Source organism: Ambystoma mexicanum, chromosome 3q (genome assembly GCF_040938575.1).
Source record: "Ambystoma mexicanum isolate Mex_15411 chromosome 3q, UKY_AmexF1_1, whole genome shotgun sequence".
NCBI classification, from domain to species: Eukaryota; Metazoa; Chordata; class Amphibia; order Caudata; family Ambystomatidae; genus Ambystoma; species Ambystoma mexicanum.
The window spans coordinates 991,610,131-991,628,032 of NC_090926.1; the positions used below are offsets into that span (position 1 = coordinate 991,610,131).

General features: G+C 47.0%; 1 protein-coding gene across 2 annotated transcripts in view; it reads left to right on the forward strand.

Annotated features, from left to right (window-relative positions):
* LOC138583157 (uncharacterized) overlaps positions 1-17,902 on the forward strand; it is a 90,116-nt gene that overhangs the window by 49,538 nt on the left and 22,676 nt on the right. For both annotated transcript variants that reach the window (XM_069655144.1, XM_069655143.1), the window contains exon 2: positions 11,438-11,541. In XM_069655144.1, the coding sequence (XP_069511245.1) occupies positions 11,445-11,541 (97 nt within the window). In that variant the 5' untranslated portion in view covers positions 11,438-11,444. The remainder of the gene's footprint in view (positions 1-11,437; positions 11,542-17,902) is intronic.

Below are 17,902 nucleotides of genomic sequence, written 5' to 3' on the forward strand. Positions count from 1 at the left end.
ATGGGTTTGCTGTTCCCAACATTTAGTCCCTTTGTTTTTTGAAGAGGTATTAAACCTTTGCACTATTCCCCTCTTGCGTGCCCTCACTACCCACTTTTGAGCATTTCTTCTGCCCCTTATGTTTCATAGCATTTGAGCGGGTATCCACTACATCCACTACATCCACTTTAGAACCATGACATATCTTCTGTATGGTTGGCCCTTGCAGCCACTGTTTTGTCGACTGCTCTCGCTGTCCTGGGAGCAATATTAAGCTCCCAAGTTGACAACTTACAACAATCCTCATTCCCACTGGATGGAGAGCAATCTAGGTTTACTATATTCATTGTGTTGGAAATCTCTTTGCTCACCAAGGATCGCCAAGATGTACGGAATGATTTCTTTAGTACCTTCCGGAATTCGGCAAACAGCATTTTCTTCTTTCCTTCATTTTGTTCTTTTTTCACTTTTTTATTTATTGTCCTGCCTGAGGGTGGCATCACTTCCTCCTGAGTATAGGGGAGCTGAGCCATTAAGTTGTCCAACCCTTGTTACTGACCCCACATCATCTTGTAGGAGTATATTTGAATGATCCCTGGGGGCAATTACCCTACCCAAAGGTAAATTCAAGACATTTCAGATAGAGCCATTCTCCTCTCTAGCAGCAAATCGCTGGGCACCACCATTCAAAACTTTCGGACTCAGCCATTCGCTCACAATTATCAGTTTGTTTTAAAATGACACGCAGATATTTTGTGTGCTCCTTCAATTCTCTGCATATTGCATCCTGCACTGGCATACATATCCATTGAGTATTCCCTTCCTCAAACCCTTCACAGGAGTTTGAGCCGAGGGCAGGCTAGAACCCACGCCCTCCCCTAATTCATGAGGGTGTTCTGACATGGCCAGCAGCATTATTTCTCCTGCAGCGGAAATCGGAGGTGTGTTTAGAAAAGACATGTTCGCTGAGTTCGTTGATGAAGGTACTTGTTCAAATATTACCATCCCCATAATTTCCTTGTGTACTTCTTGCGGCTGGGATGAGAGGTCATCAGATTCCAATAATATAGGTGAGCTCGCCATAGCACCCTCTTTACTTGCACAATGGACAGTGGCGCCCTCCACCTCCCCCAACTCCCCCACACACCCGATCCAGGGAATTGAAATCCTGGACTGAAGTGGGAAGAGATGGTGGGGAGGGCGGAAAGGGGAGCACCTGGGCATGAGACAAACTGTCTCTCCTACTAGTAAACACCAGCGGCACCGCCAACATGTCTTTTCTTATTGTAGATACCCTTTCTTTTTTATTTCGTATATTGTAGCAGTATGGAACTCTCCCAAAGAGCCCGTCAAAGGGTGTGTCCTGTCAAACACTTTATGTAAACAGGATATTAGACTTACCTTAGGATGTTGCCACACAAGCCTCCTCAAGCGGAGGATAACTGGCACAGCCCTCCCCACCGGCCCAACGAACAGCCAAAAGCACTCAATCACACGGGAGGGGTACACGCGGATGCGCGTGGCCCGTGCTTTATGTGCTGGTTCCGGTGCAAGTGGGCAGGACCAGGTTCTTCCCACAAATATAGGGTGTTTATAGTTAGTATAGGTCGCATAAAGCGACACAAAAAGTCTCGATGAGTCCAGAGAGTTACAAATAGTCCAAAAATATGAGCAGCGGTGTATAAGTTTTCTCGTTCTCGATTACCTTCCAGTTCAAATCCAACAGAGCTTCTATATGAGGGATGGCGCCAACTCAGCCAACAGCACTCAAAGGCAATCAGGATACGTGTGCGTGCCTTATGCGCTGATTCAGGTGCAAGTGAGCGGGGCCAGGATCTCCTTTTCAGTTCAAATCCAACAAAGCTTCTGTTAGGTTCCAGCCCTCGGCGTGCGCGCGCGAGGGCTGGTGGTGCTATGCTAGGCCGCACGGCCTGTGGCGCAGCTCCAGCGGGAGCATCAATGAAGCACACGCACACGTGTGTATGGTCTGCCCCGGAACTGCCTCCCGAGCGCGGGGGCGGGGCTTTTATTAGGCACGCGCTGCGTCATCGCGTAGCGGGACGCAGGGCGGAACATAACATTCCTCCTTTATTATAAAACAAACAAACATAACAATAACTTGCATCAACTGTGAGTTCAAACATCGGTTCACGCTCTTAACCAATAACTGCCCGGCCATTAATGTTCGTGGTCCAGGTACCTCAAACTACCACACATAGTCATTCAACTTGGCCGGCGGTCTCGTAGCAGATCTCAGACCGTATCGCCATTCTCGGGGCCAGCACCCCCCCGGCTCCTGATCTGGCTCACCTTCACTGGTCAGGTCCTCGAGGCCGGGGGCCTCCAGCTGTTCCCAGGTTCCATCCATCGCTCCTGTCTCATCCGGGATGGACCTAGGCTCGTCTTCGCTGGGCTGAGCGTCCTCGTCTTCCAGTTGGCACTCACTGTCAGTCCACAGGTTGCGAGGCACCGCCTTGAACCACGACGAGTTCCTCGGCACTTGACGGTGTCCTCGGGTCACAGTCACCATGGTTCCGTGCCGATCGCTGACGGTCCATGGCAGTTCCTCGTATCTGGTGTCGAGTTTTGATTTGGTGGGGTTGCGTAGCATGACGACTTGGTCCCCCACTTGATGATTGGACGGCCTCGCTCTCCTCTTGCCACTCATGTGGGCATTGGCACTCCTTCTCCTCATTTCCGTGCGTCCTTCATTGACCTCGTCCGGGGTCCTGCTTGGATGGTGCCGAACCGAGGATCTGATGACGGTGCCGAACATGAGATCCGCCGGCGGTATGCCGGTTGTGCTGTGGGGGGTAACTCGATAGTTCCGGAGGAACCGGTAGAGGTCGACCTTCCATGGGCTGGCGTTCGCCTTGTATACCCTTAGCACCTTGTTAATGGTTCTCATGAAGCGTTCTGCGTCCCCATTGGCCTGGGGCCATCTCGGCATGATGTGGTGATACTTTATATTAAGGACCTGCAGATAGTTTTTGAATTCCTCCCCTTTGAACGGTGGCCCATTGTCACTTTTGATGGAGGTTGGTAGTCCGTGAGTTGCGAACATTTTTTCTATGGCTGGAATGACCACTTCCGCTGCTGTGGATTCGACTATTTCAACTTCCGGATATCGGGAGTGGTCATCAACGGCCACCAAAAGGTGGAGGCCTTCTCATAGCTTGTAGAAGTCAATGCTGATGGCCTCCCACCGAGAGCGGCCGCGTTCCGCCGATAGAATTGGTTCCGTTTCTGGCGGGGCCCCCGTTATCTGACAGGCTAGGCACGTGCTAATGAGTGTCTCGACCCGTTCCTCGATCTGGGGAAACCATACCCTGTGCCTTATGCAGGCTTTTGTCCTTGCCAGTCCTTGGTGTCCTTCATACGCTAGGGCCACTATCCTGTCTTGTATTCTGAGAGGGATTCCGATGCAGTTTCCTCTTAGTATCAATCTGCCTTCTGTGATCAACAAGTCTTGCCGGACGGTAAACATGCCGGACAGAAACCCTTTTGCTCCCGCTGTTCTGTTGTGTGTGTGTCTCATGAAGGTTTTCCAGTCCCCTGAGATTATGGCATCTTTCACTAGGTTGCAACAAGGATCCTTGTTAGTTTCTGCTTCGATGTCTTCGATGCTCACCGCCTTTGGTCTCATTGCGCAAACCACTTGGCATATATGTTCCTCCGTCTCTTCGGCCACTTGGATCTCTTGTTGGGTTGCCGCTCGCGGATGCCTCGAGAGAAAATCCGCGGGGTTTCCACTGCCTGGTTGGTAGATGAGATCAAAGTCGTATTGCTGAAGAAGTAGTAGCCATTTGGTTATCCGTGCCGGAGGGTGTGACGACGTTCCCATGAAGATGGGCAGTAGGGGTTTGTGGTCAGTGACTGCTGTGAACCGCCGCCCATATAAGTAAAGATGAAAGTGCCTGCACCCCCACAGCACGGCGATGGCCTCTTTCTCAATGTGGGAGTACCTCTGTTCGGTTTCAGTGAGGGCTCTCGAGGCGTAGGCTATCGGTCTTTTCTCCCCTTCCCTCGTCACCTGCCTCAGGATGGCTCCGAGCCCAACGGGGCTTGCATCCACGAACAGTTCTGTGGGCAGCTCGGTGTTGTAATACGCCATTTTGGTGTCGACGGACAGGGATTCTTTGATACTTTCAAACGAGTCTTGGCACTTCTGCCCCCAGTCCCACTTGATGTTTGCTTTCGTCAGTTCCCGTAGTTGCTCAGTTAGGGTGGCCAGGTTTCGAATGAACCTCCCGCAGTAGGTTGCCATACCTAGGAAACTGCGTACCTCTGTGGGGGTCATCGGTGGGCTTGCCGCCTGAATGTCTGCAACCTTCTGGGGATCAGGGGAGATGCCCGTGCTGCCAAACTTGTAACCAAAGAAGGTGATTTCCGATCTGAGGAACTCACACTTCTCCCTGTGTATGGTCAGTCCAGCCTCTTGTAGTCTGCCCAGTAGGGTATGAAGCCTCTTGAGGTGCTCCTTCCTGTCGGGGGCGTGAATCAGAATGTCGTCGCTCACGTTGAGGACCCCAGGGATGCCCCTGATTACCTCTTGGATAGTTTCCTGGAATACCTCAGCAGCGGACGAGATCCCGAAGCTCAGGCCTTTGTATCTCCTCAACCCCAAATGCGTCGAGAATGTTGTGATGTAGCGCGAGTCTCTGTGGAGTTTGAGTTGGTGATACCCCGCCTTCAAGTCAACTTTCGAGAATACACAAGACCCTGTGAGGTCCGCCACGATTTCGTCGATCGTTGGGGTGATGTGGCATTCTCGTTTGATGGCAGTGTTAGGGAGACGCATATCAATGCAAATCCGGACTTTTCCGGGCTGTTTAGGCTTTCGCGTGACGACCATCGGGGAGACCCATGGTGTGGGCCCTGTGACCGACTCTATGATGCCAGCTTCCTCCAGAGCCTTGAGTTCCTGCTCCACTTGTTCTCTCATGTGGAAAGGTGTCCTCCGATGCCTTACGGCTTTCGGCTGTACTGTTTCGTCAATGTGCAGCCTGATGGTTTTGCCCTTCAAGCAGCCTATTCCATCTTGCAACTTGGGGTATTGACTCAACATTTTCTCCACCTCCTCGGCATCATCGACATGGCAAATGAATTTGACCACTCCCAGATCTTCTGCTGCGTCCCCACTCAGGAGGCTTTCAATTCCTGCCTTCACGACATAGACTTTCGACCATAGTCTGTTTTCCCGTGCTCCAGCGTAGTGCGGAACCTGCCCATGACTGGTAGGGGCTTCCGGCTGCCGTATGCATACAACAGTGTGTCTGTGCTTTTCAGGTCTGGTTGAGGCTTTAGAGTCTGGAATATGCTTGTGGGCATAACATTCACCGAAGCGCCGGTGTCAATGGTCATGAGAATGTGCTGGTTTTGGACGGTGACCATGCACTTGCGCCTTCGGACAGATTTTCTTTGTGTTTCTTGACCTTGGCTTAATGCAGACACCAGGTATATCTTTCTTCCTTTCCTCTCGTTATCCTTACCGGGATCCTGCTGCCCTGTCGAGACATCATCCCCTTCTTCCTCCGTGGAAGAGTTGGCCACTGCGACCCTCCTTGCACTGGCTTGCTTCTTTTTCTTGGTCGCGTTCTTTTCTGGAAAGTTCTGTGGGGGCTGCGTGGAGGTGCCCGATGATCTGCAAACCTTTGCATAATGATCCTTCCTGCCGCAGGCGCCACAGGTGGTGCCTTGTGCAGGACAGTTGCGGCAGCCATGTCGTGGGCCACCACACCAGCCACACTCTGTGGGCCCAGGAATGCGCGGTTGCCACCTGTTCTGGCCATAGCCCCCACTGTATTCATCCCTCGAGGATTGTTTGTTGGTGATCTGGGCCACCATGGCTGTGTTGAGAGCAGGTTGCAATCTATGTAGGGTGGCCTCCGTGTTGGCCGCTGTGGTGTGGGCTAGTTCCCTTTGTCGTCCAAGTTCAAGGATCCGTTGCAGGGGGATGCCTCTCTCGCTGAGTATTAGGCGCCGTAGTTTTTCTGATTGTATGCCGTTAATGATCTGCCTCCTGATCTCACTCTCAACATTTGTGAACTCGCAGGACATGGCCAATTTTCTCAACCGAGTGTGGTAGGCATCCAGGGTTTTGTCCGCTGCCTGTATGGTGGTGCAGAAAATGAAAGTCTCATAGTCCGGGTTCAGTTGAGGGAGAAAGTGAGCCGTGAGGGCATCTTTTGCGCTTTGGTATGCATCTTGGCCATCGGCAACATTCAAGTAGTTGAAAATGCGCAGTACCGCATCACCCACACTGAGTAGTAGGTGCGCCTTCATCTTCCTGGCCGACGTTACATCTTGGCACTCCATCGCCATCTCGAATTTCTGGATCCACAGCTGCCATCTGGGTCCACTCGAAGATGGGTCGGTAAAGGGGTCAAAAGGCTGGACCAGTGTCGATGAACCTCCTTGTGTGCGAGGCTGTGGGGACGTCAGCGATAGGTTTGCCACAATTCTGGACGGCGTGGTGGGCCCAGGGGTGGACGTACCGGCCGTCATGTCGACGTGTACCTGGTCAGTGCTGGCATGAGCTCTTCGGGCGACCACCAGCGCGGTGAAGTTGGGCCTTCCCTGGAAGTGCTGTGGTTTCCAACCACTGTGACGGAAAGTTCAGGTGCTGGTGCTCCCACGTGGTTCTGATGCCACTTCTTGTTGGCGCCCTCTAGTGTTGGAGGCCAGATGCCAGATGGCTCCACACTGCCCGGCCGGCAAGTAGAGGGCGAGTGATGATGAGAAGCAAAAAAGAAAAAATGTTTTTTTTTTTGTGGTGGGGTGGGTCACGTGTGCGATCCCCTCCACCGGGTGTCCAAAAATTTCGCCGCGATGGCTGCGGGCCATCTAAGCGGCGTGAACGCCGAGCGCGTGTTGATCTTCGTTCCACCTCGTCGCCATTGTTAGGTTCCAGCCCTCGGCGTGCGCGCGCGAGGGCTGGCGGTGCTATGCTAGGCCGCACGGCCTGTGGCGCAGCTCCAGCGGGAGCATCAATGAAGCACACGCACACGTGTGGATGGTCTGCCCCGGAACTGCCTCCCGAGCGCGGGGGCGGGGCTTTTATTAGGCACGCCCTGCGTCACCGCGTAGCGGGACGCAGGGCGGAACATAACAGCTTCTGCATGATGGATGGTGCCAACTCAGCCAACAGCACTCGGAGGCGCTCAGGCTGCGCGCGGCAAAAACATCATAATACCATACACAGTTTCTTATCAGTTAATGGCTGTACTATGTCACAGAAAGCAATTTTACAAGCAGGAATTTTAAAAGTTGATTGTGGCTTTAATTAAGTGCTGCAGTGGCAGCTGGAATTCTGCCCTTTGCTGGCTTAACTGATTACAGAGAAGCAGTGATGTTGTTTTCTTATTACAGGTCATTAGGGATGTCACAACTAGCAGCCATATATTATAACCCCTATTATTACCTTGCTTGAATTACCTCATAGAATACATCATAATAAAATGTTACAATCTTAATATTATATTTAATATAATAAAAAATTAAAAAAATGGTATTACTTGTTTGAATCGCATTAGCGATTTTTACAAGGTGACAGGTTTTGGATTAAATCTTGTTCAGTGCTTTAATCTTCACTAGCTTTTCTTTATTTTCTTGTACCCATGCGTTCATTTTTTGCAACGTCTTCCTGTGATCTCTGTGTTGATCAAGTTATATATCGCCGGGCGATCTAGGAGCAATGTTTTCCTGTAAAGCATCATGCTATTACATCGGTCGTTGCTTGCAGCGAGAGTAAGCTGAACTTGCATCTGATCGAGGCCATTGGGTTTGATTTAGGCAAGTTTAGGACGGTTCTCCTGAAATAGCGTTCATGTTTCAACCATTTTCTTTGGTATGTTCTGCATGGCTTCTGCCCCATAGGTTAAGGATGGTACCACCTTTGCTCTGTAGAATTTAATAACTGGAAGCAGGCAGAAGCGTCCGAACTTTTTGTCCACAGCTCATATTTGTGATGTGAGTTTCCTTGTTTTATCTAGGAGCTCTTGCTGCATTGCAGTTTCCGATCTTGAGCTGTCTAGTGTTACTCCTAGATACTTGTATTTTGTATTTAAAAATTACTGGAGGGGACAGGATGTTTCTTTTCAACTGAGCAGTCAATAAAAGGACATTCTGTAGTCCGAACGGATAGCTCAGTTAGTAGATCGCTCACATTTGTCTTGTGCCAACCGGAACAAAGCAAGATGCAATCCCAGCAAACCCGACTCAGCACCTGCATCCTTCTGAAGTTGATAAATTGAATACTAGCAGATTTGGTAATAATAACACCTGTTGTCACACTGGAGGATTCAGGCATGTATCGCTGTATCGAAAACTTCTCTAGCTGGACACAGGAAAAGCGAGGCCACAAAACATCAAAGCATGCAATATTTTGGCAAGCACAAAAAACCTTCAATAAGGCCAAAAATAAGTCAAATGTGGAAAGCTTGTGGCAAGTAGTGGGGGGTGGGTTTTCATCCTGCAGCCGACACAAACTGCCATTTGGACATGTTTCTGCTTCCTATAGTGTACAGGAAATCAACATCGGATGTGGTGCTTCTCACAGTTTCTTGCTGCGGGGTCCAAGCGATGGGGCTGCTTCTACTCGCTGTAGGGCCGGAGGGCAGACAGTAATAAAGGGAACTGTTGCCTCTCCAGCCATTCCCTAGAGACGGCACTACGGTCAGCGTCGGTTTGGCCTAGAATTTTGGGTGGCATAGTGTGTCTTAGAGCATCTGGGCTCCTCCTGGCAGTAACATGTGCTGATGCACTCAGCTCAGCTGACACAGCAACTCAGCTACATAGGAAAGGCATGTATCCTTGCTGTAAGAACAGTCATTCTACCCTTTGTACACTCTCACCCCTCCATTCAAAGAGGAGGCTCTTGGTACCAGCCAGCATTGCTCTCCTCTCTGTGTACCTCGGAGTGAGAGGGGACCCCAGCAGGCATTGAAAGAGTTCATTCCAACTTCATGATTCCTATTGTTGGCCAGTGGCGTTGCCTGAGGTACAAAGACTATTTCTCTAAGCTGGAACTCCCATTCAATTGACTGTGCAGCTGAATGCAAGGTAGCTGATTTACTGGCCAATCAGAAAGCTCCACCCACCTGGGCACTATCCACCTGCCAACTTTCATCAATGAAATATAATCGAGATGCCTGATTGAGGTTATAGGGTGTGATAAGAGCCTTTTGTGGGGAAGACCAGATGGTAGTGAAATCCAAGGACGTGTGAGCAGCTTCCAAGATCTGTTTTCTATCGATGATGCAGTTGACAAACTTACTAGGATGTTTCAATTGTCCACCTGTTGAGTCTTGCACAAAAACGTATCATCAGCATAACTGAAGAATTGAAGTTCAAATAATCTGATTAGTCATGCCAAGAGTTTGATATATACATTGAATAGTATAGGGGTCAGTGTTGATCCATTTGGGTCACCACATTTAGTTGCACGGTGCTGGGGCTGAATTTTGGGAGACTATTTGGAATTGGACTGAAGGAGTGATCAAAAACTACTGTAGCACTGCAATCCCACTATTTTGTGAGACAGCATTATGGCATGCCATAGTTTACAGTGTTGAGAGGTGCAGGCGGATTTAGTGGTACCAGGACCCCAACACTGTATGGGTCCACTGACATTTTGAGATTCCCTAAGTCTGCAAACAGTACAGATTCAGTGCCTCTACCTTGTCAACAATCTGCATGCAGTTGATTGAGGCAGCTATGGCTTTGTTATCAATTTAGAAAGAAAGGGAAGGTTGTCAAGTGAGTTGTAGTTCATCCCCTGGTTATAATTTAGGGTTTTAATGCAACACATTGGTTATTGCAATTTTCAAGGATGGGTACATGTCCTTGTTTCAGTAAGACATGAATTAATTTGCATACTTGGAATTGGCAGCAGGGCTGTAAAGAATTTCAGAGGCAGTTCTTCAAGCAGGGATCCTGAATGATCTACTTACTAGTAGATATAGGCGATGCATATTCATTCTCACAAAATAGGGAACAGTCTGATAAGGGATGGTTCATATTAGTGCCTTCAATCAATGAGTCAAATTGTTCAGCTGAGAGACACAATGTATAAGCAGATCGAAGATAAATCTTATCCTCCCTTGTCTTGTAAATTTGTTCAATTTTTGTCAGAATAGTATCAAAGAGGGATTTACCAGGAGGGGTGGCTATGGCAGGGAAGTAGGTCCGTGCAAGTGCGTTCAATATCTTTTTGGGTTTCCTTATCTTCCTTGATTCTATTGGTATAATAATCCTTTTTTGGTCAAACCAAACCCATATTGTTTTATATAGTAAAATAAAATCGCGCAAAGTGTTGATAAATCAACAGCATCTGATGCTACATGCAATGTACTGTCCAGGGTTCTTTTCCTAGACTTGACTTACTTAAGCTGTCATGAGAAACATGAGCACTTTATAAACCATGATTTCTTAGGAATCACTCATTTTATTCTAGAAAATGGAAATGCTCTTATCAGCAGACTAGATTGGTATAGTAATGCACGTGGTTGCAAGTAGGCATTTATTTGAGAGTCTCTTGACTAGCTGCTAAGGGTGTATTAATGTAAAGCAAGGTTGAATTGCACCCTGTGGAATGCACAAGCAAATTACCAAAATACATTTCCTGCTGTTTGGAAGAACTAACTTTATTAGGAAAAATAAGCATATATATTCTTGATATTGTTATGTACAAATGTAATATATGTTAATGAGTTATGTATGGGTATATGGTTTGATGGATACATAAGTGAATGCCTAAGATATCAAATAATATCTGGGTGTCTAATTATTTGCATCACTCTCCCACCGTTCACCGCCCTGACAATAACTCTATTCCTTACCCAATGCCAGCCTGCCACTACAGGACTTCCCTAGATGATGCATACCTCCTAAACACAAAGTTCTCATCAGAAAAACCTATATCACTAAAAACTCAAACGGTGCTGGGTGGAGGAGACAATCCGTCCATAATGATTGATCGGAGACCTTCAATGCCTCCCTGTTGATGCCTGCTGTACTTTGAAATAACTTCTACTGGATGCATGTACATGTGTAAGGGTCAATAGAAGTCTGATGTGCACTTTCTGCTCGCTGCCTGTCATGCAAGTAATAGAAGGAGATCCATTAATCAAATAGCTGGAAGATGACTGTACCAGTTGCTTGCAAGATGTGACTTCAAATGGGGGTCCCTTGTTTGCCGCTCAAAGACCGTTAGGAATTAGTATGTCTCCTGTAATGCTCAAGCGTCTCTCTCATTCCTGAAACAACAAGGGGAGCCTGGTGTCCATGGTGATTGAATAAACATGTCTGCGCGTGTTAGGGAGATGGATCTGGCTTTATTCAGAGATATAACTGTTCCAGCATGCTCCAGCTGGGCCCCAGCTGGGTCCTTCTGGCTGTTCCCACGAGAGCTACATTTCCATAAAAGATAAAACTTCCATTTTTGTTGCACTTGCAGAGCGAACATGGAGAAGAGTGTGTTCCTGCTGTGCCTGTTGATGGCCCTGTGCAGTGCTGTGAAGCAGCGGCGCCAGCCCTCCGAGTGGGACTACAAATCAGAAGGTGAGAAGCGTGCGGGAATCCCAGCCAGGCATAGCATAGGCAATTGCCCTAGGTGCCCGAACAATTTACATTTTGTAATTGTTGCTACGGAAAATAATCACTCTTTATGCGGGGGGACGCTGTGCCTTTTTTGTGAATCCAGCACTTCCAATGCAGTGGCGAGGCTACTTATAATGACACAGCAAGTGGGTGAAGCCAACGTGCAGGCGAAGCCTATGGTTAAAAACACAGAATATTAGGGAAGAAGCTTAGGGATAGCATACGTTGGCAGAGTGAATGGCAAATCAGGAAGGGGAGGAGGTAGGCAAAGCGTGCAAGCATGCAAAGGTTGGAAGGCTAAGTGCAGAGCATGTGGACAGATGTGCAGTGATAGCTCAGAGTAGGATGCTGGCCGTGCAATCGGTGGCCACACGGATCAAGCATGTGGAGAGATAGTGCAGCGAGGGATGCTGGGCCAAACACTTGTGTACAGGATATCATTGTGGCGACGGAGATTAAAGGCAGCTGTGATCTGAGCAAGGGTCAGAGACCTAAACACTGGGGTTAGTATAGCCTCTGCTCTGGATAGCAGTTAGTTGAAGTACTACATGGTGACGGTTGAAAGAAGAAGGGCCTCAAGGGGAGAGGAGCAACCAGTGCATAGAGAGTGTGCCAAGTGTCATGTCTATGGAATTTAAAAAGAACAGAATGTATTTGCGTAATCCAGTGAGATATTGCTGGGGTTTGGACTGCCAAGAAACGGAATGATAATCAGCATTCCCTCTGTCACAAAGACTGAGATGGTTTCATGGGACCGGGCTAATCGAGTGAAGCGCTAGCCTAGTGTGTTAGGTAAAACAGTGGAAACTAGAGGTCGCCATAACCAGGGAAGCCCTGGACAAAATAAACCTTGAATTCTGGGGCAGGAGTCTGCAACATTTGGCTATCTAGATGATTTGAACTACAACACCCATCAACCCTAACCAGCATAGTCAATGATGAGGGATGATGGAAGTTGTAGTTCAAAACATCTGGAGAGCACCCGGTTGCAAACCCCCAGGGATTGCGACAAGAGTCTGTAGACAAGAGAGGGGTAAAAAAGGATTACTTTGTGTTAAAAAAAGAAGTGAGCTGGTTAAGGAGCAATTGTTGCTCTGGTAAAGAAGGAAGGAAGGTGTAGGGCTGGAAAACATGACTAAACCAGTGAGCAGGCAGGGGAGATAAAATTATGAAACAAAGTAAAGCTCCCAGCAAAACTGCAGAGAGCACGCGTAGCCCTAGGTACCCCACACTCTAATTGATCTACACATACACTTGGTAACACCATAGCTATGGTTTCTCCCTTGGACTTTCTTCCCATTCCTATACCACATCCTTTCACCCTTTCACTTATTTAGTGCTTTCAATTGGCATACCTAGTTTATAGCCATCTGTAAACCTTTGACTATAGAACAGTGCCCTTGTCGCGCGTTACAGTGTCTTTTGTTACCTGTCTTTGAGTCTTGTAAGTACACCTATAAATCACAGAGGCTACTTTTAGACTCAACCCGAATTACATTCCGGTTATGTATATCCTTCAATTTGAGATGGAAAATTAACACTCCAGACATGTGCCTTTGCTTAGTATGTTGTTATAAGGCTTAATGTATGTGTTTGGTTGGGTAGAACTATGATTTCTGTAAAGTCAATCATATTTTCATTTAGTACTGCAGGGAAGATATTTGCTCTATAGCTAAATTCGCAGACTGTTCTACACTACTTACCAAGTCATTGTATCTCAGTATGCCTTATTGGCGAAAATCAGAATTCTCAAAAGGGATTCAGTTCACACCGTCTACTGCACCATACTACTCTGCCGTCTCAATGTGCGGGTCTGGCCTCCCATGCCTCCGCCCCGCAGCCCAGCCTGCCCTCAAATCCCACTACTCCAGCCCAACCCACATGCTCTCCTTACCTGCTGCTCCTTGCCACACAATGCTCCTCCGCTCTGTGCGGTGAACTCTGGACATAGAAAGTGGACCATGCTTTTGACGGCAGCCCTGTGCAGATCGCTCAGTAGGCCGGCAATCCAATCACTGGTATTCGTCAGAGATAGATTCGCCGAACACCATATTCACTCCAGTTGACATATTCTATATTTACGCACACTCCCAAACACAAATGTTAGCCTCTGAAGATTAACACCTGGTGTCTGATCTGATTCGGTCTGCCATAAGCCCATTTTGTCCTCTCATTCACTGAAAGAAAGCGTAAGAGCTTCCACTTCACAGAGACACCACCGTTTGTCCACATCACCTGCATGACTGGAAGGATAAAGAAGCGTCCTTAGGCTGCAAAGCCACAGGGAAGTCCACACCAGTGGCGACGAACATCCATTATCACACAAGTTCCCGTTCTTGCATTGTTTGCACCCCTCAGATTGATGTCCTGACCGCTTCATGATATAATATGCATTATTTATTTTATTTCTCTTTAGATGATATTTAAATGTCTTCTCAATCAGTCATATTAAAATGCATGCAAAACATCCATGGCCAAGCACCTGGGTGCGCAGACCGTTCTACAGTCACTAACATGTCGTATGGTTCTCACATTTAACATGAAGCATGAGCTTAGCTCTCTGGTCAGGAACGATGGCAAATTCTGATCATGAGAGGCTCTCCCAGTTAAGGGTGCCAGGCTTGCAAGATATGTTGGAATTTGAAAATGACCCCATAGCAACTCATTGCTTACCTTTTGTTTTTCAAAGCTACCACGATTCACCTTGGTGATTGTAACGCAAGTGTAGCCCATTACTCAGGTAAACACCATGGAGCTCCTTTTGCTCCTGCCATAAAGTGAATTCAAAGTGTAAAAGTCACGTGTAAGACTTGTATGCATTGAATTCATGTAACACGTCATTATCATTCATTTGTATAACAGAGAATAGGAGGCGGGTCACAAATTACGATTCCACCTCCCCCTTCCTCTCCGCCATACAAATACTCCACTCATTTGCAGCAGCATGTATTTTCATGCTGGTGCAAATTCCGCGGATTCCTATGGCGTCTAAATTCATTTCACGCCAGCAAAAAGCAGGTGGACTCTGTAGGAAGCCATAATGAACGCTGCCTGCGTTTACTCAATTTGAAAGGTAGAGTGCAAAAGGGTGACGTAGAAATGTGTATGCCAGCTTTTTGCTGTTTAATTGTGCACTCCGCCGTGTAAATGGAGAATATTGGGCGGAGGGGACCTGCCTACGCAAAAGTATTAAATTAGCAGGTTCCCTACGTGCAATTAACAAGGAAATCGGAAATGAGCTTCTATGTGTTATTACCTACCTATTGCTATTTGAAAAGTCCTCACAGACAGCCCATTTATATTCCAAACATAGTAGAATATGCCTTCCTATCAGCAGTCCCGGTCCATTCAATGGGGCTACAGGCACAGACACGATCACAAAACATTCCTTCCCCCTTTGCATCATCCTTTGCCTTGCATCTTTTTTCACATGTTCTTATCTTCCTCTTGGTACGACGTTCATTCATCGGCAGTGTTTTTTTTCAATGGGCCTCATTACGGGTCCGGCGATAACCGTGCCGATGATACCGACGGGCTGCCGCCAGACCCCAAATGATTTTCTGGCACCTGACTTCCCGGTAACACCGGGGGATTACAATGTGGCAGACCGGAAAGTCAGGCGTGGGTAAATTGTAAGTCCCCATATGGGAGTGGGGACCACGGAAGCACCGGCACCGTTAAGAACGATGCTGGTGCTTCCGTGACAACTCTGTGGGCAGATGCCTTTCCGCCTGGCAGGTCTGATCTGCTGGGCGGGACGACACCCGCCTGCAGTGTTGTAATATGCTGGTCCGGAAACAACGGTGCCGGTAAGCTTACCAACACTGTTGTTTCCGGACCGGAGTAGTTGTCTTGAGGCTCAGTGGGTTTTTTGTTTAATTTTTTTGTGCAAAACAAAAACCTTTCAAAAATGGGGTTTTACCTAGGTGTATACAAGGGGTGGGTGTCGGGAATAGTGTAAAATAAGTAGGGGAGTGGGCTGAGGGGGAACCCCCCAAAAATAAAAATATAAATGTTCATGAGTGAAAAATAAAACATTTTGTCAAAACTTCCAATGAAAACAACACTGTCGTTGAATGAACATAAAACCATTCCACGTACTCCTTTTCCTCCACAAACTAAGGCCTGGACACCCTAGGCAGCAGAAAAATACGGCAACTTCCAGACAAGCTTAGGTGCTCTGAAACCCCTACAGTGCAACCTGGCACTGTATGAAAGCCTTGTAATATAACAACAGTGCAGGTTTGTGTTAGTGTGATATGAAAGGCATAGCTTATTGAGCGTGAACTGGCACTGCTGTGTCAAATTCGCAGTCCTCAGGACACAGCAAGCAGAAATTGTGCACCACATTGGAATACTGTCTTCAGCTCTGTGACCAATGGTTTGTTTCTAAATCTGTGATGATCTCCTCATCAGAATAAAAAGAACAAGCACAGTGAGGCCAGAAGCCAAAGGGCACTACTGCTATCAAGTAAGATCTGGAGATTCCCTTAAAATGGTCCACAAACCCTTGGTCAGAGGAGAGCTTCCAGTGTTGTCATATTTTAATCACATTTTACCAGAAAAGCTGACTGACAATCAGATAAGCACCTACATATATTCTTACATATTTAGACAAATAAACAAATACATTGATGGAGTACAAAGGTGCTTATATTAGTTACAGCAATACAAGTTATCAAACATAAAAAACGTAACTATAAAAGCAGCATCTAACAGTAAGAAAAGGAGGAAATCGCCCCAGAGCCATTTTTACTTTAATTGACACTTTGAGGAAACAAATGTTATTTTATTTTAATTTAAAAACGTGTAGCGTGGAACAGCTGCTGATTTTAAGAGGAAGAAAATTCCACAATAGATACCCTATAACCTTAAAACATTTGCCACCCATGCGGGGTATCTGAAATCTGTGTCTGCAAGCTGACCACCTGCACACTAAAAGAGGCTAGAAGTAGAGAAGGAAAGGGGTGGGGCTAAGAAAAAGAGCACAAAAGCACAAACAGATTAACAGTGATTAGCTGTTGAGTGAGGCAGAGGTCATGTTGCATAGACCCGCGTGCACCCGCGTGCACCAGCTGGCCAACTGCAAAAGAAAAGTGACTGGAAGACAGCTTAATAGGGAAGGAAAGGAGCAGAACTAAGAAAAAAAGTTATAAAAAAGGCACCAGCAGATTGGCAGTTGGGTGGGGCAGAGGTCACATAACCTAGATCCTCTTGGACAAGCTGACCAATTTTGTTAAGTGAAATATTGTAAGTTGGGAAATAAAGTAAATGTCTGAAAAGGGTAGTAGGATTGGAAAAGACAATACAGAGAACAATCAATTTATGGAATACCAGAAAAAACAGAATCCAGGTGCAGATTAATGGAACCATATAAATCTGACTGGGTTACATAAGAAAATCTGAGGAACCATAAACCAAACATTCTCCTGTTGGAAAATTCCTAAATTGGATTCAATTCTATGCAGAAATAAATGTCGAGAAGGTAGAAAAATATGACCCACAGAGCTGACAACTCTGGGACAATGAGAAGATAAGTATAAGTGTGTCAGAAAGTGGAAAGGCCCAGGCAGCAGTGAAACAGGAAGAATGAGGAGAAGAACAGTACTCACATTAAGGAGATAGCTAAAATATAGGAGAAGAACCAAGTATAAAGTGAAATAAGGGGTCCTCACTTGAAACACTTTAATAGACTATTACTGAGTACCAATTATCCTGACAACTGTGTAAGAAAAAGGTGTGAAATAGAAGTTAATACCCGCAAGCAATCATCACTGAGTAGTAATGGCCTGGGCCATTTCAACTGAGTCCAGCCCATGGAAGTAGTCACCATTGTTGTTATCACTCCAGGTTTGCTAACCGGTGTGCAGGTAGCAATTTATTTTTTTACTCAAATAATGACCCACAGGAATCATGTAACTCATCGTTTGGGGAGGAGCAGGAGATAAGTCCATCATGAACCAATGGTTGGCAGGGTTTGGATGGTGTGGGGGAGTTGGAGGCTTGAGGAGCAGAGAGTGCCAGGGCCGGACAGGAACACAAAATGGATGGATGATAGAAGAAGCTTGCAGCTCGCTCTGAACACAGGCTGTGATCGGTAGTTTCAGTGCATACTTTCAGCAAACTGATTGTCTTCCGCAACCACCCAGGGTGCTAATAATAATTCTATTATGTTGCAAATATTCAATTACTAGCACTTGCTACACTTCATATTTTATGAATTTGCTTCCACATCGGTATGAAATTGAAAATATATCTCCATGAAGTAGGCCGCATAGCAGCATGTGATGGAACTAGTGTAGCATGTGTCACAGGGTGCGCT